Source organism: Aspergillus viridinutans, assembly GCF_018404265.1.
Source record: "Aspergillus viridinutans IFM 47045 DNA, scaffold_5, whole genome shotgun sequence".
Lineage (NCBI taxonomy): Eukaryota > Fungi > Ascomycota > Eurotiomycetes > Eurotiales > Aspergillaceae > Aspergillus > Aspergillus viridinutans.
In genome coordinates, this window is record NW_025091221.1 from 1,041,324 (window position 1) to 1,067,726 (window position 26,403).

The 26,403-nt window shown below is 50.5% G+C and overlaps 7 protein-coding genes across 7 annotated transcripts; 3 read left to right on the plus strand and 4 right to left on the minus strand.

Moving 5' to 3' along the window:
- Positions 1-800: 800 nt before the first annotated feature.
- Aspvir_007296 (undecaprenyl diphosphate synthase family protein) lies at positions 801-2,111 on the plus strand (the record flags this gene model as incomplete). Its single annotated transcript, XM_043270478.1, has 2 exons — positions 801-1,025; positions 1,125-2,111. 2 exons carry the CDS (start codon positions 801-803, stop codon positions 2,109-2,111), a joined length of 1,212 nt encoding a protein of 403 aa, XP_043126413.1.
- Positions 2,112-2,487: 376 nt separating this feature from the next.
- Positions 2,488-4,259, plus strand: lys9 (saccharopine dehydrogenase (NADP+, L-glutamate-forming); the record flags this gene model as incomplete). Its single annotated transcript, XM_043270479.1, has 5 exons — positions 2,488-2,539; positions 2,623-2,676; positions 2,871-3,157; positions 3,225-4,088; positions 4,164-4,259. The coding sequence occupies 5 exons, from the start codon at positions 2,488-2,490 to the stop codon at positions 4,257-4,259; spliced, it is 1,353 nt and encodes a 450-aa protein (XP_043126414.1).
- A 414-nt stretch (positions 4,260-4,673) lies between these two features.
- On the minus strand, positions 4,674-5,946 carry Aspvir_007298 (AHA1 family protein; the record flags this gene model as incomplete). The annotated part of the gene is made up of 4 exons (XM_043270480.1): positions 4,674-4,788; positions 4,845-5,500; positions 5,582-5,664; positions 5,724-5,946. 4 exons carry the CDS (start codon positions 5,944-5,946, stop codon positions 4,674-4,676), a joined length of 1,077 nt encoding a protein of 358 aa, XP_043126415.1.
- A 794-nt stretch (positions 5,947-6,740) lies between these two features.
- Aspvir_007299 (uncharacterized protein) lies at positions 6,741-10,929 on the minus strand (the record flags this gene model as incomplete). The annotated part of the gene is made up of 3 exons (XM_043270481.1): positions 6,741-10,279; positions 10,375-10,826; positions 10,922-10,929. 3 exons carry the CDS (start codon positions 10,927-10,929, stop codon positions 6,741-6,743), a joined length of 3,999 nt encoding a protein of 1,332 aa, XP_043126416.1.
- A 3,797-nt stretch (positions 10,930-14,726) lies between these two features.
- fbp1 (fructose 1,6-bisphosphate 1-phosphatase) lies at positions 14,727-15,874 on the plus strand (the record flags this gene model as incomplete). The annotated part of the gene is made up of 2 exons (XM_043270482.1): positions 14,727-14,848; positions 14,935-15,874. The coding sequence occupies 2 exons, from the start codon at positions 14,727-14,729 to the stop codon at positions 15,872-15,874; spliced, it is 1,062 nt and encodes a 353-aa protein (XP_043126417.1).
- Positions 15,875-16,338: 464 nt separating this feature from the next.
- Aspvir_007301 (H(+)-transporting V0 sector ATPase subunit a) lies at positions 16,339-19,145 on the minus strand (the record flags this gene model as incomplete). Its single annotated transcript, XM_043270483.1, has 4 exons — positions 16,339-17,238; positions 17,295-18,763; positions 18,868-18,946; positions 19,020-19,145. 4 exons carry the CDS (start codon positions 19,143-19,145, stop codon positions 16,339-16,341), a joined length of 2,574 nt encoding a protein of 857 aa, XP_043126418.1.
- A 718-nt stretch (positions 19,146-19,863) lies between these two features.
- Positions 19,864-25,880, minus strand: Aspvir_007302 (proteasome activator BLM10; the record flags this gene model as incomplete). The annotated part of the gene is made up of 3 exons (XM_043270484.1): positions 19,864-19,926; positions 19,986-25,392; positions 25,453-25,880. 3 exons carry the CDS (start codon positions 25,878-25,880, stop codon positions 19,864-19,866), a joined length of 5,898 nt encoding a protein of 1,965 aa, XP_043126419.1.
- Positions 25,881-26,403: the final 523 nt, after the last annotated feature.

Genomic DNA, 26,403 nt, shown 5'->3' on the forward strand with positions numbered 1-26,403 from the left:
ATCGATGGCATCAACCCAGTGTCAGAACGGGGCACATTGATATAATCAGGTGGTCACTGTCAGGGTTTTAAGAGAGGAGGGAGCTATTCCAACGGTATCCGTAATTCATGAATGCATAATGCTTTGCAGGGGCGCGGAGAGCACAAGCATATGAAGTAGGTCTATTGCTATTGCGGATAACTTTGCCGTCGCCGCTGATGATGAACAGAATAGGCCAGCCAAGACCTCGGACGTTGGAATATTGAACCACAGTTTACACGTGGGCCAGGAATGTTCAGTGGAATACCCTACATACAACGTACATCATTGCCCCTTTGACCCACCATTTTGGCGGACTGGATGATCTGGCCTTCTCATTATTATTGGCATTAATTATCTACATCTCTATTGTCCTTTTCTTGTCAGCCCACAGCCGTCGATCAGCTAGCTATCTGTCTGCTCATTTGCTTGGCGATTTTGCCTCCTACGACATACAATCACCGCCCGCTTGCGTCCAAATTTAGCACCTTCGATTCCGCGTTGGAAGGAAAATAGTGTAGCCTGATGGACACAGCCCTACGAGTTAAGACCTTCTTCCTGTCATACCGTACTTAGTGGGAGGCGTTTCCGTGTGAGAGGCCAGCGTCAGAATTCCAGTTCTCTTGGTGTCGAGAAATTTAGAACAGTGTTACGACGCTCTCTCGCATCCGTCCGCTCGTTCGGCAGGAGAAGGATTCCACCAGCGTCGCCGGTGCTCGGAAGCCACGGCCATCATTCCCTATAGATCCTCCGATCAGAATCATTTGGTCACACTATTGACCATGGCCACGTCAATGCACCTATCGAAGCTCCGGAATTGGTTCCTCGCGTCTCCTCCTGCCGAGTTCATCATAGCCAGACTGCGCGAGCTATTGATCGGAGCGCTCAAGCAAGGGCCGGTCCCACAGCACATTGCATTTGTCATGGATGGAAACCGGAGATTTGCAAGATCGCATGGCATTGAGACTGTAGAGGGGCATAATCTGGGATTTGAGGCTCTGGCAAGGGTAAGCTGCCCCTGTTCGAAGATTTGCCTGTTGCTGTAAAAGCGGCCACCGGGTTCTCGGTCATTCGTCTGGTACTGACTGTTCGTGATTGGTTGCTAGATCCTTGAAGTCTGCTACAAATGTGGTGTGAAAGTTGTGACAATATATGCGTTTAGTATCGAAAATTTCAATCGCTCAAAGTTCGAGGTGGATGCATTGATGGATATGGCCAAAGTGAAATTACAGCAAATGGCACAACACGGGGACCTTTTGGATCGCTACGGAGCAAAGGTTCGAGTGCTGGGTCGGTTGGACTTGTTGAAGCCCGACGTCCTTGAAGCGGTAAACCGAGCTGTGGAAATGACTAGCCGCAATGGTGAACGTGTCCTTAACATCTGTTTCCCGTATACGTCACGAGACGAGATCACCGGTGCTATTCGCGATACTGTGGCCGATTACAGCAAGCCCTTGAAATCCATCCGCTCAAGCTCGTCCGCGCGAACACCATTCTCCGAAGCTCAAATTGCGCTCAAAATCCGTGCTCAAGCACAGAGTGCGAAGGTGGAACAGGACACAATTAGCGATAACGAATCTACCTCCGTGTCGTCAGCACAAGAAGAAGATGCAAGTGACAGAAGTGAAGGTCCAGACAAGGTCTATGAAGCGGGTTCCGGGTTCTCCTCCTCTACAACCCTACATCTCGGTGGGCTTCAGGACGCGGCGAATGGGAAGGCTCCAGAGCCAGGGAACCCATCGGGATCGGAAAAGATTGTCTTTCCATCACCAGATACCATCACCCGTCAGACACTAACAGATCATATGTTGACCAAGGGCAACCCCCCACTTGATCTACTGGTCCGAACATCTGGAGTGGAACGTCTTAGTGACTTCATGCTCTGGCAGTGCGATGAGGAGACGGAGATTGTCTTCCTGGATGTGCTGTGGCCCGAATTCGATCTGTGGCATTTCCTGCCTGTCCTTCTCGGCTGGCAAAGGAGGATCTCTAAGGCAAAAAAGAACCCCGAAGCTGAAGGAAACTTTGATGGTGAAAGCGCTGAAGTTTCTGATGCCGAACTCAATTCCAGTGGAAAGGTCAAGGGCTTGTAAATAATAAGGCCATTGCATGGGGCAGCCGGGAGTTTGGAGTTTTTCTAGTGAATAACATTATACCAAAGTATCAATTTGTATATATTGACAAAGACACCTAACCTGATACTAAAATAATAACCACTACAAATACATCTCCCTGTGGGAAGTGAATTTCATCACAAAAGCAGGACTGATAGCTACAATTCTGGGGATATGAAGTCTCCGATACCGCAGCACTTATCAACATATGGAGCACACGTGACACCACATGACTCACTCCACAAGAGCGACAGCGGGGAAGTGGTGGGAAAGAAACGGTCGAAGCACAAGTGATTATTGCCCTGTCTCGGACTCAATTCACCTGTCTGGCATTCAATTGTCATCAATCACCAAAATGGTCAAGCAAATTGCTGGTTCCAAGGTCCTTCTTCTGGGCTCAGGCTTCGGTATGACTCTTTTACTCCTGATCATGCTCCGGAGACATGGAACCCCGCATTCTCTTGGACTTTTTTGGCTGATAGACTGGTAGTCACCAAGCCCACCGTTGAGGTTCTCACCAAGGCTGATGTGCATGTCACTGTTGGTACGTATACACTATGCTAATATAACTCCTTTTTTTACTTGGAGGTTGCATATGCCTTTCACGATCCCCACTGGACCAGTGGCAGCTGGCTTGAACGGATGAAGCCGGATGGATGTATCCTGGACATCTCATTTGCATCACAAAAATTTTGATTTGCATAGACTGACAAAATGTTACTTTCCTGTGATTTGCAGCCTGCCGAACCCTCGAGAGCGCCCAGAAGCTCTGCGAAGGCTTCCCCAACACCAAGGCCATTGCCCTCGATGTAAACGATGCCACTGCTCTGGACAAGGCTCTCGAGCAGGTTGACCTCGCTATCTCCCTGATTCCTTACACCTTCCACGCCCTTGTTATCAAGTCCGCCATCCGCACGAAGAAACATGTCGTCACCACCTCATACGTCTCGCCTGCCATGATGGAGCTGGACGAGGAATGCAAGAAGGCGGGTATCACGGTCATGAACGAGATTGGTCTGGACCCGGTATGTTCAGCATGCACATTGCGTTATAATGTTGGGATCTGAGTTGTTCTTCTGACTCTGCTTGTAGGGTATCGACCACTTGTACGCCGTCAAGACCATCTCCGAGGTACACGCCGAGGGTGGCAAGATCACTTCTTTCCTCTCCTACTGTGGTGGTCTCCCTGCCCCCGAGTGCTCCGACAACCCGTTGGGTTACAAGTTCTCGTGGTCCAGCCGCGGTGTTCTTCTCGCCCTCAGAAACGCCGCCAAGTTTTACAAGGATGGCAAGGAGTTCAGCGTTGCCGGCCCCGAGCTCATGGCTACCGCCAAGCCCTACTACATCTACCCCGGCTACGCCTTCGTCGCCTATCCCAACCGTGACTCCTGCCCCTACCGCGAGCGTTACCAGATCCCCGAGGCCCAGACTGTCGTCCGTGGTACCCTGCGCTACCAGGGCTTCCCCGAGATGATCAAGGTGCTGGTGGACATTGGTTTTCTCAGCGACGAGGCCCAGGACTACCTCAACTCCCCCATCCCCTGGAAGGATGCCACGCAGAAGATCCTGGGCGCCACCTCGTCGGACGAGAAGGACCTGGAATGGGCCATCGGCTCCAAGACGACCTTCGCCAACAACGAGGAGCGCAACCGCCTCATCTCCGGCCTTCGCTGGATCGGCCTCTTCTCCGACGAGCAGATCACCCCCCGCGGTAACCCCCTCGACACTCTCTGCGCCACGCTCGAGCGCAAGATGCAGTACGGCCCCGGCGAGCGGGACATGGTCATGCTGCAGCACAAGTTCGGTATCGAGCACAAGGACGGCTCCAAGGAGACCAGAACCAGCACGCTTGTCGAGTACGGTGATCCCAACGGTTACTCCGCCATGGCCAAGACCGTCGGTGTCCCCTGCGGTGTTGCGGTCAAGCTGGTCCTCGATGGCACCATCAGCCAGAAGGTGAGTCATGTACACTCTTTTCTCATTTCAGAGCTAGCGACTAGCAGAGACTGACTGAATGTGTGCTTCAATTAGGGTGTCCTTGCCCCAATGACTTGGGATATCTGCGAGCCTCTCCTCAAGACTCTCAAGGAGGACTACGGCATTGAGATGATCGAGAAGACCATCTAAGCTTCCTCTTTGTATGAAATCATTAGACTTCTACGGTTATGAAAACAATGTTTCACGATCAGAAAAAGGGATTCACAATTAGTCAAAACAGCTTGAAAGTCATTTGAATATTGTAGAGAAACTAGAACGAAAATAGAACTATATCATTATGATTATAATTGGCATTGCTTAGACCGTTGCATTCTAATTCGTCTGTACATTGGTGTGATCATCTCACTTCTATCATAACGTCATCGAGCTATACCCTCGTAGGTGTGAGAGTGGGGGTCCAAATTACAAAGGGGCTGCGATCAAATGGCTTCAAATGCCTTGTTTGAGATACAAAAGGCCATGCCAGCCCGGACGAGCCACGCCGTGGCGTGCTGCTGAAGGCACGGTCTTCAACGCCTTCAACCGCCAATCGGCAAGTACTATTTAATACGTAATTTCCGGGATTTGGTGGATGCGATCAGAGAATAGTGCCAAACCTATACCGATGAAAAGAACAAGCAAAGCAATCAGCAACTGTCTCCAAGATGTAGGATAAGATCTGAGAGGACATGGTAAGGAAGCAATTGGATGTTGGAACAGGGAAGAATGACATACCCGAAAGTCTGCTTGATGCTGCGGACGTAGTAGACGTCCCAGTTCTGTTTGGTCACATCTTCCTGGCCGACAGGAACACCGGTCCAGGCGACACGCATCTGGGTGACGCCATCAACGTCGTTTTGATCGAAATTGATCTCGAGAGTGCTGAAGTGACCTTCAGGCCACTGCGCCAGCCGCCATTTCTGGACGATCTGCTTAGGCTTGTCGAGCTTGACAAACTCTCCATTGACATTGCCATCGAAGATAGAGAACTTTCCACCAATTTGCGCGCCGTCAAATTGACGAGGGGCTCCACGGGTGAAAGCGGCGATACGTTGAGGATCAGTGAAGGTAGTATACATCTCCTCAGCCGTGGTACGGAACTCATCCGAAGCAGTGACTGTGGTGGTGTTGACAGCGACCTTATTGGTGGTGGTGGTCGTCGTCTGAGGAGCAGGGCTAGCACTCTTGGAAGTCTGGGGATAGGAGGGCGGTGTAGCAAAACCGCTGGAAGGGTTAACGCCAGGAGCATGTTGGATGTCCTTTCCGTGCTCGGCGATCAAAGCGGGAGCAAGCTTGACAAGCTCTTGTCTGATTTGGGGAACAAGCTTCGAACGAACGAGGTCCTTCACCGGTTGCTTGGAGGCGGAATCAGAGTAGTTCTCGATCTCAAACTACAGCAAGAACATTTTGTTAACTCGTCGAACTACGAATCCAGTGGTACTGAGGTATGGCGGGGCGGGCGGGACACATACGACGTACTCATCCTCCTCCGTGTCATGGGCAACCTCAGGAATAGTAATGGTGCCACTAACTGACTCCTCGTCCTTCGTCTTACCTATGGGGGAGCTATTAGTGATACTCTCGGGATAGCTAAACCGCAAGAGTCTTACGAACCTTCGTACTCTAGCTGTAACTTGACATCGAACAAAGTGATGACCTTGCCCTTTCTCTGGCTGACGTCTACGTCGCCGTCCATAGTCAGTAGGTCCGAAATCTTCACCGAGACGCCATCTTCCTCAGCGGACAGCGTGCGAAGCTTCTCTTTCAAGTAATTTTTGGCCCAAGCAGAGGCATCCTTATTCACCCAGTGCCAGTTGTTGGGGTTGTGGAGGACCATGATGATCTTTTGTAGCTGGAGGTTCTTGATATGGGAACAATTTGCTCGCGGTGGAGAGACCAGGGTTACTAGGTTCTGCAGAGCAATCGCATTAGCAACTAATGTCAAGCAATTGACGTGAGTGGAGCGAAGATTCCAATGCAAAATGAGTGCTTCTTTGTCAGGGATCTCGGGTAGCGTTCCCGGACCAGAGCTAATCAGCAGTGGAAATGGTTGATAACCACCCCGTCTGACTGGTGCCAGCTATGATATCTCATCATATGAAGCGAATCTCAAATAGTTGCGAGGTCCAATGGCCTTGCAAACGATAGGGAAAAAGGTGAAGGGAAAGGTGCAAGGATTACTCACAGTGACACGCAGACTAGGTCCAAAATAAAGGACGCTGCAGAAGACGTAGATCAATTAATCTTTCTTACTGCGGAGATGTGCTGATCTAGAGAGGCAGAGAGGGGAATACCGTTATGGGGGAGGGGTGGTTATTAATACAGCAGTCTGCCCTCGGGGAGTGCAGCAGAAGTGGGAAAAACTTCGAAACTGAGCAGATCCAAAAGGAAAGCTCTAGAAGCCAAGCGATCACGTGATATGGACCCCAGGAGAAAGTGGACACCGCAGTATGACGGGTCGAATACGCCTCTGCAAATGGTCAGACTGATGAAAATATCGAGATTGATGGGCGTTGTTCTCCATTGTAGCTTCTGAACATGTGTATCTCATAACGAACGTATATGGGTATCTTCGTAAACACAAAAACAAGTAGATAAAGCGATGAAGAGGGAGTGAGCAGATGTCCTCTCTCATGCCTCTTCCAACTGCTCCAATTCATCCCAGCCATTTTCATTCATAAGATATGTCTTCACTCGCTCTCGAAGGTCCTGTATCTGACTTCCCAGAGCTTCAGTCCATTGTCCCTCCACTGTAGCGACTTTATCTTTCAGATCGTTGGTCAAAGCGAGCTCTTCATCTGCGCGAGATTCCTGCATTTCACGTCGCACAGCATCCTCTGCTTCGCCCTGGCGGATACGCTGGGCCTCCATAAGCTTACAGTTGGCTCCCATCACAGCAGACTTTACTTCGTGCAACAGGCAGAACAGATTAATTTGGGACTCGATGAACTGATAGCTGGATTTCTCCGCGTGCGACAGGAGCGTGTAGAGGTACTGTAGCGGGTGCTCGTGGTAACTCGGGTTCTCTTCGAACTCTTTGGCAGGGATCTGGATCTGACAGCCACGAAGGTCGTTCGGAATTTGTTGGATCAGAGCCAGCAGAGAGGGCGCAATGTCCCAGAAGGCCGACAGCTGCACCTCGACCCCCCGAACCACATTCTCCTCGATTACACTTAGGAAGGATTCGAGACGGGACAGTGCTTTCGCTTCGTACGCCACCCGTCGGTCGAGAGCATCTTGGGCAAAGAAGGCGTTGGTCTCGCGGATCTTCTCCTCGTTTCCCTTTTGCCTATATGGTAGCAAGACAACAGCCTTATACTTCGCATCGCGATCTGCAACAAGGTCGTACGCTTCCCGATGCAAACCTTCCCGGCCTTCGAACAGCCATTTGAGCTGTTTAAGCTTCTCCAACAATTCCGGTTTTTCGTCGCCCTCTTCCTGCGTCTGGTCCGGAGTTTCGTGCTGCGCATCATCAAACAACTTTCCGATCAATTCGTCAATGCAAGTGGTAGCCCGATTGATTCGGTCCGTTAGAATAGCATGTATCGGGTTCATGACCGACTCTTGGTACGTATCCAGCTCTTTCTTAACTAGTTCCCTCTCAAGTCGATTTTCTTCTTCGATCAAAGCGGCTTCAGCCTCGGCGGCCTCCGCGAAGGTTATACTACCTTGCTGGATCTGGCTTTGAATATTGGCTTTGAACTGTCGGCGACCTTCGTCAACTGTCTCCCGATGGCTCTTTAATAAGTGTTCCACTTCGGACTGATGCCGCTGTCTTGTTGCTTTGATTTCAGAAAGATCGCTGATTGATCGCACCAGCGTTCGGTATGCAACGAGGTCCGGGTGGCTGTTGTTGACAGCAGGATGATGCCGTGGATAAGGTGGGGGCAGAGTAATCAACCTCGAGACATCGAGTTTCTGGACTTCCCTCATCCGTCCAATTCCATGACGTGGCGCGGAGCTGGGAAAATCTGAGGGACTAGGCTCTTGCTCTTCATGCCATCCGACTTTTTCAGGCGGATATTCGTCTGGTCCATAAGCGGCGTATTGACTCGTCGCATTTGATCCGTAGCTTTGTTGACTCGCGCCGAAGGACTCCTGCCCTTCCGCCCATTGCATAGCTTCCCGAGGCACTCCCATGTACTTTGACTCGCGCTTTGATCGCTGAACCTTTCGTTCGCCGCCCTCGCTCTCTGAGCCAGTCCTCGACTCCCACCAGCGACTGGGCGCCCGGCCCCTGGAGCTCATCTCGTCGTTACTCATACTCATGCTCGCGATGGGAGACAAGCAAGGCTTGTAATTACTCCACCAGGCAGATTCAGGGCGGCTCGTAGGTATGTCTAATGCCGGTACTGCTCGTGGCCCGCGTGAAGGCTGCCGAGAAAGGGATACAGTTGCTGCAACGTTGTACTGAGATTCGACAATTGGCTTTGGCGGTAATTCAAACAGCTTGCGGCGCGCTGCCTCAACGTCGAAAGTGCCCGAGTCCCACACCCTGCCGTATCTCTCGCGTCTGATCTGAGACTCGGCAATGATGAAATCCGCGAAAATCCTCATGGCCTCCGTCTCATTGACAGCGCTGGCCTCCTTCTCGATGAACTCTTTGTGCCTTTGCATGGCATCACGAATAAACCCCAGATCCTGACTGAGAACAGAGTCCAGGGACGATCCTTGCTGTGCTGACAGGCGTCGCGGAGACAGCGGAGCGACAGCGGACAAAGTATCGTTAGGAAGGTGTAATATGTGGGAAACTGGACGTTCCTCACTGGGGGTCAACCGAACCGATGATCTCACGTCTTGACTCGATTGCAATGGGGGCGTTGGGAGAGCTTTTGGTGGCAAAGCCTGCGAGGCTGCGGCCTTAGCGAACGTTGGGGATACATTCTCGTTGTCGGGTGAGAATGGTGGAGTTTGCGCAAAGGCCCGAGACGGCCCTGCCGGACTGGGTTCCGCTCTGGGAGTGGAAAAGGAGGAACGGCCTGAGAATAGACCTGTAGAGGATGCCCTCGACCGTGTGACAGGTTGCTGCCCGTCAGAGCCGGCGCTAGCGGTGCTTCGAGGCGTAAACTTCGATGAATTGGGGTGCCGCCCGTTTTCATGACTAGTGTTTGAGTTGTCAAGGACGAGATCGGAAGGCTTCACTTGATCTAGCGCATCGGCCCAAGGATTGCTACTGCTCGAGACGGCGCTGAAATCTTCGAAAACTTGACTCTGTCTATGTCGGCGTTCGATACGCCTCTCGCGAATACCTTTGGCGCTTGCGTCTCGAATAGCTGGGCTACGGAAGAGACCACTGCTGGCTGAACTTTGAGCGGTGTGGGTTGGATCCCTGGATTCTGACCCAGTAATCGTGCGATTAGCTAGGGCCGCGCTGGATGTATCAATGTTCGGGAGTTCCCTATCCCGCCTGTGTCTGCTCTCTCCCGATCCCTCGTCGACCCAGCCGGCGGGAGTTGGTGGGATGCTATCCAAACCTGTTCCCATCACAGGAGGCGGCCGTCGTCGCGTCGAGATCTGGGAGTTCCGCATCGCCGATGTCTCTGACAGGCCACTCACACTTTGCGACCTGGCGGTAGGAGGAGGCCCCGGAGGTGGTGGTGGGAGCGGCATATTTGGCTGCCAGCCATGCGTCGACGGCGAATGACTGTGAGATTGACTCGTGGCCCTAGAAGAGCTCGCACTGCCGACCATAGGACCTGCAGAAACAGCTCTTTTGGAGCCTGGTGCACGAGTGAAATTATCAAACTGAGGAGTAGGAGTCATATGGTACTGTTCACTGGCCGAGGATGAAGACTGCAGACTCTCCTGAGTGACGGCGACAGACGGTCTCTGCCCCGTACCAAGGTGAACTCGCTCGCCATATGTATCAACGCGGCTCTGGGATGACGACCTCGATCCTGTAGCACCTTGCGGTAGTGGAGGAGGCGGGGGAAGTGACATGTGCCTGCTGCGCCCTGCATCGCCTGTATTGACCATCGATAGGGGGCGAGTCCGCGGAATGGCTCGTTGCCTATATTCAACATGTGGTTCAACGGGATATGATGGCACGGCGGATGGAGACACGGAGCCTCTATTCGAGCTGTCATGGTTTACATGCTCTCTTGACTGTCGATGCTGCTGTTGTTGGCTCGGAGGAGAGTAAGGCGGCGGCGGCGATGATAAAGATTCTTCTATTAGACGTACAGATCAGACACTGGTTCACCTCGGAGTGACTTTGAAAGAAACTACAACTGGCGTATGAAGGGAAGAATAAGGTGGTACGGACCTGAATGACCTGCGGCCTGTCGCGGATGTGACACGACACGAAGCATACTATTCGTCTGTTGATATGTAGCATGTCCGGAATTCAAAGCAGCACCGCCCACCGGCCCCCAATCCTGAGGATTATAAGGGACATTGTACTGTCTGGACGTCATGGGGGATGATCCTAACATTGCGCCACCAGGGGAGGCAACAGCAGGCGAGTAGGCTTGAGTAAATGGACTCGATAGTGATGTCGTTGAGAGGGGCGTGGATGCGTAACCAGCACCCGGTGCTACTCCCAGCCCTAGAACCTGATGAGTTCCTAGCGAGGTCGTTAAAGGTGGCGGCTGCACAGCATGTTCTCGGCGATTTGGGGACAGCTGATTGCTGGTATTGGCATGAGTTGACGGCCAGCCGGTGTGAGGATATGAATTCAGCGGCGGCCCGTTACCAGCATTACTTGGAGACAACCGCCTATAGACAGCCGGCAATCAGTACAATTATCCTTTTTTGTGAGATCGAGACGAGAAAGCCCAGAGAAGAGTAGTATGTAAGAGGGGCCTGCGCACCTATTCATACTGGCAGGAAGATCAAAAGGGAGCGGAACAGGAGGCCATGGCTGTGATCCGCGCACAGGAATAGGATCAGAATCTGGAGCGATAACACAGACCCTGGAACCTACCAAATGCGACAGGTTAATGGAAGGATACGAGAAGATGATGCAGATTTCTATTATTTGCAACACTTAGTGCCACCAGCCGCGGAGGAGGCTTGCACGGGAGAGACGAATCGGCCGTTCAACGGACATAACTCGTGCGATCCGCAGTTGGGGAAAGAGATAAAAATAACATCAAAGACCTGGACCTATGGAACCGTCGGCCAGGATGAGCAAGACTACAAAGAGTCTGCAGAACCGGCATAGCGATTATAACCAGATACTTTCATGAGATGCAGCCTAAGGACGCCCGTCACACGCGGCGTGGTGTTGGCGCTTAGCCCAACGAAACCGCGCACTTTCACAGGTCGACATCCCCGTCACTCCACGCCCAGGATTGACCTCAACGAGCAAATGAGGTTTCTTATCACACCTAGCGTTCTCCAGAATCTAATAAGATTGTCTGTGGACAAACTAAAGTTGCGGTAGCGCAGACCAGGTGAGATGGTCCTCGGGACGTCAAAAAATCAGCAGTCCCATTCAGTAGTGACTGCGGACTATGAAAAGGGCATGGTGTTCAGTATCATCCTACAAAGAAGGAAGAAAACCAGCTGAAACGGAGAGGTATAAAAGCAAGGTTGTATTTCATTGAGTATATCACTAAGGCTAACGCTAACCTGCTGCAAATCGAAGATCTTACAACACGCAAGACAACAACTTAAAAGGAAGCAGGATGGATCTGGGAGAGCTCAAGGCAGTCCGCAAGATTTACGATACCTGTTATATACTGATGAAATGTTAGCATCCAGTCATGGCGATGTAACATTTTCGATTGATATGAAAAGGAAGGTGTCAGATACATGCCCTGTCACAGGCGGTGGTCATCAATGAATGATTATGTTGACCGTCGTGATTTAAATAAAAGTAAATCATCATTTCAAGATGGGAACAGAACGAAAAGAAAAATGAGGTACGTACTTATCAGAGATGATTCCAAGTGGTGCTGTAAAGGTCGAAACTCATCGCCCAACTCCATCCCGCAGAAGGGAGACACATTGGGACCACTAATCGAACAACATGTCAGCATCGAACGCTAGATATGCGCAACAGACATGAGCAAAGTATTGCGACTGATCAGGCATGACAATTATCGTCTTGGTCAGCAATGCCGACTTGGACATATGCTTGTCTTTTATAATATGTCGATTCATCATTGTGAGGGTGGTGGTGGAAATTGGGTGCCTACATACACCTCTTTCCCTTTTTCCCGCACACGTCAGCAAGTTAGTGAAGCTTAAAGAGTCTGCTAAATGTAGACCTATCAAGGAATTAGCTGCGTAAGAGGAGCAAAAAGACCAAGAAGGATCGAGGAAGACAAGTTGTCAGAAATGCATGAATGGTAAAAAAAGGATGTTGTCTGCATCGATAACTCGAATAAGACTCGTCATCTAGGGAATCATCACAATGTAGGAGGGACCTGAAGAGGGAAAAAAATATATATTTACCTGTTTGGAAAGTTCAAGCAGATAATTGTGCATCGTAGTAACTACATGCTGACCCATGACGATCAGTATGATTCTGGGAATTAGGTTGAAAGTAAACGATATCATAATGAGAAGGTATCAGTGGGCGAGGTTTTCTAGGCCTGCCACAAAGAGGCATATCCATCACGAACCGGACGTCAGTTCGACGCCGTCGGAGCCCAGTGCCACTTCATCATCGAATCTTGGGGTCTGCGAAAGAGGCGGAAAGCCTTACCACCGTACCCAGTACTACTCAAGCTATCCTCTGTTTGTCAAAACTAGTTGCTGTCAGCGTACAGCCAACTAATAGGCAGTTATAAAAAAAAAAAATGTGAATGGGAATATCATCAGAAATAGCCATTTGATATCGTCGACGACCCGAAGGTCTCGGTCGGTAATTTCCAGCGTATAAGAATACGAAAGCATCATGTGATAGTGATCAAGGGAGGGTCCAAGGAAAATAGCATTACATACCATTGTCTAAAAGTAAACCGAAACTCCTCGTAGAGCTAATCAGGGATTGTTAGGCCTAAAACGAAACATTAACACACTGCAAAACCAATTGGGTAATGAACCAATGAAGTTATTGCAAGCAGCATCAGACTGACGTGCAAAACCGAGTTTTCATTCCCAGAAGGGGTCAAAGACTCTAGTTTGAAAAATGGTTGTAGGTTTCATCATGCTAGGGAGGTGCGCGAGGAAATGATCAGAACTTACCAGGCCACATGATGTCTGAGAACCAGTCAAGTCAGCACACAAAAAGGTGAGATGAGCAAATTCAGAGAAGCAATGTAGAACATCGCTTAAAGGCAATTCCCCATTCATCAAGAAGAAAAGCCATCAAGCATCAGTGATGCCAGAATCCTGCTGGTGTTGTTGTGAGTGTGTAAAAGTCTCGGAGGAAAATGTGTTTCGAACTTTTTCAAGCTCCCTCGACCAAGCTAATTTTACCGAGCGCGCTAGTCCGAAGCGAGTTAGAGCCAGACAGGGAAAGAATATACTGATTATATAATCTGCCAGTCAGCTGATCTCAAAAATCGCCGCTCATCAGTGGAGGACTTTCTTTATTCCGGTCGCATGACCTTCCTCAGTTTGGGCGTTAGAAATAGTTGACAGGAGTCGGAAGGGGCGAGACTCGAATAGTCTCAAACTCAGAGGACATTGTTATCGAATTTGCTAATCTGCTGACCATCTGAATCCACTTACTATTAAGAGGGATTTTTCTGGGGGGTGCGGCGCATTAAACGGAGCAACGAACATTTGGTACTCGGTAACTGTCATATAATCAGTGCGTAAAACATATATTTCCGCAGCACGCATATCATCGGCTCATCGAAGGAGTACAGCGTCGGTTCGTAACAATAGACGGAGCGTCCAGATACTATTGAGTACTCCGTACTATCTGCAACTGCTAGATATCTATCTAATAATAATAATACCTACTTATAGTATGCAGTATCAACTCCTATCAAGCGCGCGGGGAATATCGGGGCAACGGCGCGACTCGGACAGAGGAAGAAGAAAAGCCGGCAAGTTTCCCGAAGAGGAATAGAGCGGGGGGAAACGCTGCGGGGGTCTCTTTTACGGGCAATGACGAAAACGATGATGATCAGGTCAATCTTGCTGAACCGCCACGGAATAATGATATCGAACTATGGAACTCTTATGGATACCTTACGTACGGATGAACCATCTGGTTCTTCTGACTAAGGGAAGAGAAGAGAAGAGAGAGAGAGAGGATTGATTGCGTCAAATTATATGCGACCGGTTCTGCCCTGTTATCCGTGGGGGCTCTGACGTTCCTTGTGATCCACCGGCAAAGAGTTTATTGCTTCTTGCCCTGGAGTACCCTTCTGCTCTGGATCTATAACTATAAGAAGGGACAATCCGGGTCCTCTGGTGTCGAGCTGATAGATTTTCTGTTTCCCATTGCTACCATTTCTTCACCTATCTCTCTCATCTCAATCTAATTCCATTGCCACCAATCGTCCCTTATCACGATTTGCCTCAAGTCTTGTAGACCTCTATTCTCCCGTCTTTGTGCTGTAGCTCTCTGCTCGAACTCTCCTTGTTTCTCCGTCGAACCGAGGTTGTACGTTGAATTATACTGGTTCTGCTCCCCTTCAGAACTATTCTAGCAACATCGTCTCAATTCTCTCCTCTGTCCTATACACACCACATCCTTCCACATTCAAAATGTCTTCGAACGGCAACAACGGCGCCGTGGGCCAGGAGAACATCAATCCAGATATCATCACCCTCACTCGATTCCTCACTGAAGAGCAGGTCAAGGTACCAGAAGCCACTGGTGACTTCACGTAAGTTTGTTGTCCCCTTTTACGATTTCTTGAGACGAATTGAATTTATGCGCCGAAACTAACCACACTGCCATGGCTGCGAACAGACTGCTCTGCCACGCTCTCCAGTTCGCATTCAAGTCCATTGCCTACTACATCCGTCGTGCCTCATTGATCAACCTGACCGGTCTGGCGGGCTCGTCAAACACGACCGGCGATGACCAGAAGAAGCTGGACGTGATCGGAAATGACATCTTTATCTCCGCCATGAGAGGCTCCGGCAAGTGCCGTATACTCGTCTCAGAGGAGGAGGAAGAGGCGATCGTATTCGACGAGCACCCCAACGCCCGCTACGGCGTTGTCTGCGATCCCATCGACGGCTCGTCCAACCTCGACGCTGGCGTCTCGGTTGGCACCATCTTCGGCATCTTCAAGCTCCCCGACGACTTGGTCGGCCCCAACAAGAAGGTTACGGCCAATGACATCCTGCGCGCCGGTACCGAGATGGTCGCCTCCGGTTTCACCATGTATGGCGCCTCTGCCCAGCTCGTCATCACCATGCGCGACGGCGGAGTCAACGGCTTCACGTTGGAAAACTCCCTGGGCGAGTTCATCCTGACTCACCCCAACATGAAGCTTCCCGCCAAACGCGGCATCTACTCCGTCAACGAGGGTAACAGCATGTACTGGGACGACTGGGTCAACGAGTACTTCCACTCGCTCAAGTACCCGGGCGAGGGCCAGAAGCCCTACAGCGCTCGGTACATCGGCAGCATGGTCGCTGACGCCTACCGCACCCTGCTGTACGGCGGTGTCTTTGCTTACCCCGCCGACAAGAAGAGCACCAAAGGCAAGCTGCGTATCCTGTACGAATGCGCGCCTATGGCCATGCTGTTCGAGAATGCCGGCGGACTCGCCATCAACTCCCGCGCCGAGCGTCTTCTCGGAGTGGTTCCGGAGCACATCCACGACCGCAGCGGCGTCTTCCTTGGCTCGAAGGATGAAATGCAAAAGGTCATTGACACGTACAACAAGCACAAGAAATAAGTGCAATGTATCCTCGCTGAAAGGGAACGATGTCGGGAAGGAGTTTCGGGTTTCTGCAATAGCCTGACTATTGGCGTTGGACTAAATGATCTGCATGTATGGAGTATTGTATTTAGGACCTCAATCAAAAGAATATAATCCAAATGCACGACATGACATGTCTGTAAACAAGGAACGATGTAGGCTGGACCATTCTGTCTGGAGAAGTCAAAAGCCCCACACTGCGTGGGCAATCTATAACCCAATTTCACGCTGTCCATTGACTTGGGACAGTTGACTATATATATATGTGCACCCAACAGGTGGCAATTGTGTCTACAGTACCTCTGATATAGATGGGGAAATATGAAAGGTCCGAGCGACAGAAAGCTAATGTATCAATGACATCTAAATTCAATTCAATTCTCCACAAGATACAGCTATGGATCTATAAAAAAAGACACAAAGAGAATGTACAACCCAGTTTAGTCAACTGGATCTTCTTCAAGGAGAGTCTTGAAGCTGAAAGGAGCGAAGGGTATACCATCACCCATGAAATGCTTGCTCATTGCCTCGACCCAGTGTAGACGAAGGGAGTGAAGCATGGCACTTGTACCCTCCATGACACACAGAATGGCAATTGTCAGAGTGAACCACAGGTAGAAGGTGACGACGATCATGATAACGCGAATGGTAGGCGACTCCTGCTCAAAGGCACCGCCGATGGTCATGTCCCACAAGACGATCGAAAGCTGCTGGTGAGCGAGAGAGAGAGCCCACAGACGGAGGTATGAGGCGGTGTGGGAGATACAGTTGAGGCAGAACTCGATGGTGTGGATAACCTGGTGGATCATGATTTCGGAAAAGTCAAATTCTTCATGCTCTTCGTCGCCAAGGTCTTGGGCAATCATCGCCACGCCTTCACCGTCGCTGACCATGCTATCACGGGGCCCTGACACTCCACCGTTCATATCGGTGTCATCCTCCAGCGCACTCACACGGGCCTGCTCTCCAAGGCCTCGGTATCCGAGAGCACGAGCACGGTTGTGTTCCCAGCGAAGGTAGAATGGCTTGAAGAAGAGCATAATTGGGACTTGAACAACAGCGAGCAACAGCAGCACAACCTGAACACCGGCTTGGCCCTTGTACAGCTGCTCGTCCACAGTTCCGGGAGAGAGGAACATGAAAATGAGCATGTTCAGAAGACCTGGCGGAGACTCGCCCCGGGCTTCCCAGTTGACAGACCATTTGTAGACGATGGTGAGAACAAGGTAACCAAAGATTGACTGGAAGAAGATCATGCCGGGAAGGAAATTTCCAATAATGTCGACCTTTGACTTGAAATGGCGCGCGTTGACATACTGCAAGCAGAGCGCATATGTCATCTACAGAGAGTTATTGTCAGCCAGGCCCTCCTGACAAGCAGCAGAATATCACTTACATGTGCCCAACCCAGAATAATACTCATCTTCATCTTCATACTGTTGGTAAAAAGAAGAGAGTTCTCAGCCTCGTGCCAATTCCAGTCCAGACCGAACGGGTATCGGTAGCCATCCCTCAACGAAGCCTCAACTGTCTGTCCCTTCTTGATGTCATCAGGCCATTTCCACTGACTAGTGAACACGGTGAAAGACTTGGAGAAGACATCGTTGTAGATCAAGCCGGTGTACATGGAGAAAAGACCCATCATCAGCATAATGTAACGACCATAGAAGGCCATGTAGGTCAACTCGTCGAGCTTCGTCTTCTGCAACTTCCGTTCCCAGAAGATCATCGCAGAAGCGGCCATTGCCATCAAAGCACCGTGACCGAAATCCCCGAACATAACAGCGAATAAGAAAGGGAATGTGACGACGGTGTACAATCCAGGGTTTGCTTCCGAGTACTTAGGGATACCGTAAGCATTGACAATGGTCTGGAAGGCCTCGGTAAACTTGTTCGTCCTGACATAGGTAGGCGGGGTCTTGTTCGTCCGAATCTGGTTGACAATGGTAGGCACGCTCAGTCCAGCGCGGTCATTGACGTCTTGCAAAGTCGACTTGATCAACGCCAGGGAGTTGGTTGGGCACCATGCCTCGGCAATCAAAGTCTTTCTCGCTTGGTCATAGGAGAACTTGTTGAGCGTATCGTACACGGCCTTCTCCTTCTTGACAATGATCATCCAAGCAGCAAGGGAGCGGGCAATCTGGGTAAGCTCGGCATCCAGGGTGTTCTTGGTGTTGCGCAAAACGTTGCCCACATCACTCAGCCGGGTGTTCACTTCATGAATCTGATCCCTTCTTAACTCGCTGTTCTCATCAACACCATACAACGAAGCACCAAGGGATTCGGAAATCTTCCTGATCTTCGAAATGATGTGCTTTCCATGAGCGAAGATCACAAAGACATTCTTGTGCGATTCTTCATTGGTAGTCGGGTCAATGATCGGCTCAGGAATCTCCGACTGGTTCATGTACAGGTTGCCACGCAGAGTTCGCCAAAGGATCCGCTCAAAGGCACCAATACGATCCCGGGGAATAACACCCGCAACGAACCCAATGTTCATGTCAAGGAACGACTGCTGAGCCTGAGCATCGCCATTCGGTCCACGGCTAGGTTGATGCTCAACATCTCGCAGCAGCGGAGCTTCATCGTTATCGAACGACTGGCGGATCTCGTCCGTATGCGTATGAGCGCGATCAAAGAAGCCGCCGGCCTCTCTAAGAACCCACCGCCACTCCGTAAGCTCCACCTCGCGCTTCTTCAATGTCTCGTAGCTGTCGTTCAGGGAGGCGATTCGCTGCTCGAGGCTCTCACTGCGCTCGGCGAGTTCGTCGATTTCCGAAGCCAGGGGAGCCGCCAAGGTATCGGAGAATTCGGTGGAAGATCTCATGGGGATCCCCGCCTTGTCCATTTGCGCATGGAAATAGCCTGCAAAGAAATCATGGATGTTCAGCCAGATGCCACCAACACCACCACCTCCGCAAGGATCTTGGCAATGCACTGATCCTTCAACCACAGGACGTTATACATACGCAGTTGTCTCTCCACATTGTCCAACCGACGAATCTCCTTGGTAAAAGTCCGCTGAAAAGCATTGGTGTCGGGGTTAAGCTATTGTAGATATCAAAATTAGCCCCTGTACCTCATCGTATCACCCACCTCGTCCAGGTACAGTGCAACTTACATCCCGAAATTGAACCTGACCAAGTTCTCCTAGAGCGCTAACGACCTCTCGTCCGATTTCATTGGCGATATAGAGCTGCGTCAAGCTCATATCAGACGAGCGGAAGAAGGTGTCCCTCGGAGCCATGGTGAAAGCGTCGCTGCCTAGAGCAGGTCCTTTCCACCACAGGGACGGGTATTGCGCGAGGGCTTCGTATTTAAATATATACTTGTGACAAACCGTCTCTTAAAGATAGAAAATGACAAGAAATAACGGGAAGAACAGCGCCGCTGGCAAGGAGGCAGCTATGGATTGCTCAACTGGTGATGCGCTTAGCGCTCTCGGAGAGCCGCGTGGTCGCCTCTGCATCACGTGACGATCATGTCATCTATCCAACCAGCTGTTTATGGAACAATGGCTATTAGAATGGCGTATTTCATGCCATGAATATTGGGAAAAAGGACCAATCCGATGAAAAGAGGTTATGTTTTTAGTCTTTTTCTGGTCCTTGAGGAGTACGGAGTCTGATACTTTTGGAAAAGCTCATTTGTGCTCATACATATGGGTTGGTTGGAATACAAGAACATATATAGTTCTGTAATGTCCTGGGCACGGAAGGACAAAAGGATAATGTAGGGAAGGTAAGGTGCCTAATCCCTGAAATAAAAGGCAAATACATTTGAAGAATTACCCCGAGTTGCTTTTATTGCTATGTACAGACCATGTCCAAAGCGAAGATGAAGCTGCTCCAAACAAGAATCGCATACAAGGATCAAACCTCGATTTTTAGAAGAGTAACTGGACTACCTATCATACAGACCCATGACCAGCCATCGTTCTGCTCTACAGCCTTCCGACCGCTGCTCTAAGCGAAATAACTCTTCCACAGCACCCCAGATAGGTCTTCAAGCTCATCTGATGTAAAAGCCTATTTGATAAATTAGCTTCCGTGTCCCTCGAAAACCTGGTGGTACGTTCGTCACTAACCTTCGCGTCTATATGCCAGGTATCTTGTCTCGTCTTCTTGAATTCACTGATAATTGACTTGACGCTTGACCCAACAATGCCAGGGTCGCTTGCGGCGCGGGTACTCAGGGTGGTCAAAGCCTCAGGCATCCACCTCGGGGGTGGACTATCGTAAGGGAACGCTTGTATCAAAGCCCCAAGACCCAAAACTGCGCCGTGTCTGACAATGATGAGTCTAGTATGCTCGGGAGTCGGTGTACCGGATCGAGAGGAGACTGGAGAAGCCAATGCAGAACGAGCGTGGTTCTTTGGTTTCCTGGGTAATGGGTTCTCAACCAAAATCCTCGTAAAGCGCTCTTGTAGCTTGCTGACCATGCGCCGCCGGAGAGACACAGGCGAGCACCGAATCATGCCCGAAAGGGTAGCTGATGCACCGGCCCTCACCTCATGCTGTGTATCCTCAAGCATATTCGCGATACAATCGAATAACTTGTCCCGATCGACGGGAGAAACTAGGAACAGACGGCGGAAGTAGATGATCTGGATGTTGATCATCACTCGCAAGCGCTGGTGCCACGAGGGTGACGTCTGCCCAATGTGTATCAAGGACCCGATGAAGCCGGAGTCCTGCTCGGCAGGGTATGGAATATTTGGCAAGTGACGGAATACATGATAGGCCAATGACTGAAGTTCCGGGTCTTCTTTGACATCCATCATATGCAAAAGCTGCCCTGTGAACACATCAGGGAAGAACGGAACAAGCTGAGTACATTCGTGAGATGAAAGAGTGGAGTCGAGCCATAGGAGAACTGTCTTGCTGCCAGAAGTGTAGGAAGATGGGGTCTGTTGACCCGGAGATCTCTCATGGCGCCATTTCTCGATCCGGGCAAAGACTTCGCGCACCATCTTAGAGAACTCCTCATTAGGGAGGTACGCATATGAGCCGACGGGTGAAGCAGACTCCTGTGCCTTGAGGAGACGCTGGAGGTCTGCGTACGACTCGTGATATCGTGTACGGTGGATCGTTGCAAGAGTCTGACCCATTGCCTCACGGACTCCCTTGTACGGATGATCGAGATGTGCGAGGAAATCTTGGACAATTGGCTTCTCCAGCTGGAAGTGCCAGCCAGCATCTATAATGCATTGATGCAGCAGGTTGATCTTGGAGCTCTCTTTGAAGGCTGCGTTGGTCGCCATATCCAGCCGGAAGCTGGCAAGCCAGTCAACCAAGGGCCAAGCTCGTCGTGGATCCCGACATTGGAGGACCATATGAAGAAAAGTGGTCCAGTAGCCTGAATTTTCTGGGGTCAATCCATCGGTGAAGATCCTTTGCACGATCGGGAAAGCATATTCCCAGACCAGTGTCCTCTTCTCCACGCTTGTATCCGCGACAGAACTAATAAGTGCACCAAGAATTTCTGCAGTAGCTCTGTGTTGATGCTTGTCACTACCGTCTTCAAAGACTGCTTCAATCTCTTCTTGAATGTCTTTAAAAGTCGCAGCGGTGAGCCCGTCGCGAAGCATCAATTCGAATGCGTAGAGGAGCATCATGGCACAGGGCATGCGGAATTTGTCGGCTGACGGGTCCCGCGGCTCCTGCTTCAGGTACATGAAGAATTTGGAGAACCACCCTCGATCAAATAGTTTACCCATCTGTTTGCGTACGTTCCATTCCACCTCGTCGTACTCAATGTCGCGCTCCAGATTAGACTTATATGCAGGCATAGTATCCGACCATACGAGCCATCCGGGAAAGTCGTGGTCAATATAGTATTCGGCCTCTGGCTTGGCGAAGCTTGCCAGGTACTGCTCTGTCCAACCTTCTTCGTAGCGCTTGGTGGCGACCTTGATTTTGGATGGGAAGTGCTGATTGCCCAAAATATAATTCTTATAGTCATGGCCGCAGATCGTTCGGACATCTATCATAGTAAACAATGCAATGAGAGCCTGAGAGTACATGCCACGCAGCCCGGGATGGTCATCGATGGACCCTAGAGTGACGAGCTCTATGAGATTGCTGCTTGCGATGTAGTCAAATCTCAGACCCATTGTGATTACAATGGTGGCTGCTCGGCTAGCGACCTTCCAGTGGGAGACTCTTGCCAGGTTGACCAGTTCCTCGGCCATATCAGCCTTCTTTTTCTCAATGATAACACGCTTGTTGTTGATACTCTTGCGCTTTTGTGTAATTTGGTCTTGGACATCCTCTTTCGGAGCGATTGCTTCCACAATATCTCTGTCAAGCACGGCCATTCTTTCCATTGCACGCCCGTAGTCCATAATTTGAAAAACTGCACTAGAACAGATCTTTTGCACAGATGGTTTATCAACCGCGCTTGCGTCAATGAAAGTTCTGATCAGAGTGGGGGCATATTTCCAGTGGCGTCCGACAGTTTTCGCAACGCTACTCAGCAGCAGAGAGAACAATGCACCTTTAATTCGCGCATGATCATTCTCCTTGATACCTTTCTGTAGGGCCGTGAGCAAAGGTGGAATGACAAGAAGTCGTGACCCCCAGATAGCCTTGAGAGCAGATTCGCCGGCGCTCTGAGCGTTGCGCCGAGTCTCCGTGTAAAGCGAAATGCACGACTCGGCGAGATCCAGGAGCAGGATTTCGTCAAGGCGAGACCGTGGTCTTGGGGCGGCATTGTGCCTCAGGCGCTGCAAGTGGTATACATTGGCTCTCCGCACCAGTAGGGGACGCGGGTAGTCTTTCCGGATACCGCTCATCTTGTAAGGATGAATATCGGCCGCAAGAAGGCGCGTGACTCTGTCTAGAACATGCGCAGACCGTTCCATGCCAACGTCAATGAACCAAGACCGGAAAGCCGAGTATAGAGCTGCGAAGCAAGGTACATCGTCCTCTTGCTTATCCGATAAAAACCTGTGGACATCGTGTAGGACCCAGCCAGCTCTCTCCCGAAGATCGTGAATGCAACTGTAGAGCACGTCATTTTCCTCCAGAGGATAGCCGGTAGGGTAGGAGAAGCTTGGCCTGACAGTTGCCTCGTCAGAGGTGTCGAGTGATGCGTCAGGGTCTTCGTCTCCAACACCATTTGCGACTGGGAAGTCTTTTGCATCGGACATTTCGACGTCATTCGCTATCCCGTCCACCCCTTCAGCTTTCGTTTTTGACGCTGCTTTGCTGTCGAAAAGAACAGAGATTCCCGAGAGAATAAGGCGCAGTAAGACAAGATTCCTGGAAACTTCATCTGACCAATCTTTGCCGCTACCATCCCTTTTCACACTTGCTGTTCCATTGGTAAGCGCAGACAACGATTTCAGAGCAGTTTCTGCTTGATTTTGGAAAAGGTCGACAGCAAATTCAAGCTCCTCACGTTTCGGAACATGCCATTTCACAGTCAGATTATCTGGATCTGGTTGATAACTCCAGAGCTCGGGGGTTATTCCCTGGGCGAGGACTCCAGGCTCGTACTGCGAGTAGTCGGTTGTATATGTTCCCGTAAGGTTGAGAAGCAGGTGGTGAATAAAGTTCGATATGTGAACAGTGGGTATGCCCCTGCATTTTTGCTGCATATAAACAGCAATATCAAAAAGCTCCTTCCTGTGAGCTAGGACCGCGTCTCCAACGTGAACAACGCACATGCTCAGCATGCTGATGTTCCAGACCAGAGCACGATCCCGCGGGAGAACATCAGTCCCGGTCGTCCGGGTTGAGCCTGCGCCATTGTCGTCAATTTCAGTTCGGATGGCTTGCGTCAACACAGGAATGAAACGCTTCAGAGCCTTGTCGGGATTCACTTTGCAAATGGAATTGCAAATAAAAGCCATTGCATCTCGTGCCTGGTGAATGACGTGATTTGACACGAAATCGACAACCTTGGACAAAGCAATATCGAAGTACTCAGGCGAAAGGGACGAGAGTAGAGGCATGAATGTTGCAGGAAGTGTGTTCACAATGTTCTCCTCTGGCGACCCATTCCGCACTCTGCTCGCGTCTGGAAGGTTCTCAAGGAGAGTGAAGACACGTCCCAAGAACGAAATGATGAAATCTCCAAAGCCGCATGTCGATGAGCGCAAGATCATTTCTTCGTTCTCATCGCTCAAGTCGGTGTCGTAGTTCAGCTGTACCTCTACACCTTCTGCCTCCATTCGTCCCATTTCGCCAGCAATCCACTGCATAGCCAGCATGTCACAATTGATGTCTTCTCTGCCTTTTGTTAGGTCAAATAAGGGAATGTTGTAGCACGCTGACTGAATGAAAGACAGAGCGTGAAGAGACTTCTCCAAGTCGTTAGCATCGATACCTGGTAGAGCGAGTCCAAGCAAGGTTGTCATATGGCAGCGGTAGCCTTTCGTCCGCGAAATAATTCGAGACAAGACTTGAAGGGCCCGGAGAGAAGATGCTGTGCGATGAACCTCCACGAGACCTTGTAAAGAAGGATATATTCTTTGTAAGGCTCCTGGAAGAATTAGGTGCGGTTCTAAGAATGCAAGGTTCTGCAAAGTTGACAATGAGAAGCTGATGGCGGTGCCGCTCTTGGCATAAATGCCCATGAAGACTACATCGCGCAAGCAGAGCACAAAACGGCGTTTCAGTGGCTCAGTCAATCTGCGTCCAACCGGCATTTCCATCTCACCACTCTGCTCTCGGTTCCACCGCATCAGGAAGAAGTCAGAGAGATAGTACACAAGCTGAGACAATGTCTTGGTCCAACCACCAGAATTGGAAGGATGGAAAAATGTTTCCACGGCCTGAATAAGCCCCTCGAGCTGGGTCAGAATTGATTCCTCAGCCTGAGCGCATTCCGGCGAGAGTGACATCACGACCCATCTAGCAATGTGATGCGCAACGGGATGCTTTCGAGCATCTCGATCGAGCATGATGCCCAATCCCGACGAGATATCTACCAGAGCACTGTAGGGAGAAGTCGATTGTCCCACAGGAATCTCCAGCAGTCTCAGGATGGCAGTGAAGATGAGTGCTGACTGCTCCTTGGTGAAGAGACCGTATTCGGAAAATGGTATATGCTCTGCAGGCAAGGAATCTCGTGCCAACCGGGAAAGATAGTCCAGAAATGTCATATCAAAGGTCTTGGAACGATTGACGAGCGACCATAGGTGGAAATGGGTTGGCAGGTAATGCTGCGGTAGAAGATCCTCTCTGGACTGGGGAGGCGGGGAGGTTGGAAGAAGTAGATTGATTAACCCAACAACGACAAAGGCACCTTCTGAGAAAGATGTTGAAAAGTGAGGAAGAAATTCCTCTAGCATAGCCGGCAGCTCACACGGGTCAATGTAGAGCTGAACGAACGCACAGAGCTTCGTCAGCGTCTTGACGTTACGCTTCAGGTTGGTCGAATGCACTAGACCCGACTCTGTCGGCAAAACAAACGCTTTCAATTCTTTGTATAAGGGCCTCCAATCTAGGACGAGATCTTTCACCGGCCGTAGATAATGCTTCCGCCTGCAAATTGTGTCAGCGCCCCGAACACAGCTAAGCAACACCACGGGAGAATCTGCTCACTTTGTAAGTAGCATGAACATGCTAGCGAAGCGTTCCGCAACATTGGGATCAATCCCGGGGGCCAGCGAGAGCTCATAGTATAGCTTGACCAGGTTGATTCGCTCTGTACGAGTGGGGTCGAACTTGAGCGATAGCCAACCCCTAAGCTCTCGAGTCCAGTGGACCGCGCCGGGACTGAAATCCCCTGCTTCAACGGCAATGTAGAGCTGATTCAATATCTCTCGTAAATTTCGTTCCCTCTCAGCCTCATCTTCTATCCGATATGGGAGGTATTTGAAGTAAGGATAGGTGCGAGGACGGACACGGGCTTTAGGCTCGCCCTCCCCGTTCATCCCCGCGGGCTCACCACCGGGTGAAGTGGCTCGGGAGATCTCATGCGGAGGATAGACATGCTGGGTTAGAATCGCCTTGGGTCCTGAGGTGTCCATAGTTGCGTAGGGTGTGCGACAGTTACTGCGGTGTAGGGGTCAAATTCGTGGGAGAACCAGATGAGCTCTGGATACAAAAGACGTCAGCTTCAAATACCGTCGATCAACGAATGGAACAAACCAGCGAGCGAGAATGTAGGGCTTATTGTACACTAGTCATAAAGATTGTAACCGGATATCGAGCTGTAGATATCGATACCAGACAGTAGGCTCCTGCCAGTCCTGTTCGCATGGGGCAGCTCAGTGAATCTCGGTCTCAATCAGCGAGGCAGCCGGGGAACAACGATGAGAGCTTAGAATGATTGGAATAAGCAGAAAGAAACATAAAACGGAGATGACCTCTTTTTAATGAGTAAAAATTCGTCAGCATTAGCTGCCTAATTTGATTGGCAGCGTGGTGGTCAATATTAATGTGAGCTCACGCGAAGCAATGAAGTTGAAGGTCAGTTGAGAGAGTTCCGTCGACCTGAGCGACGACTGATGACATAATTCTACGTAACAGCACCGCAGCCTAAAGCTACTT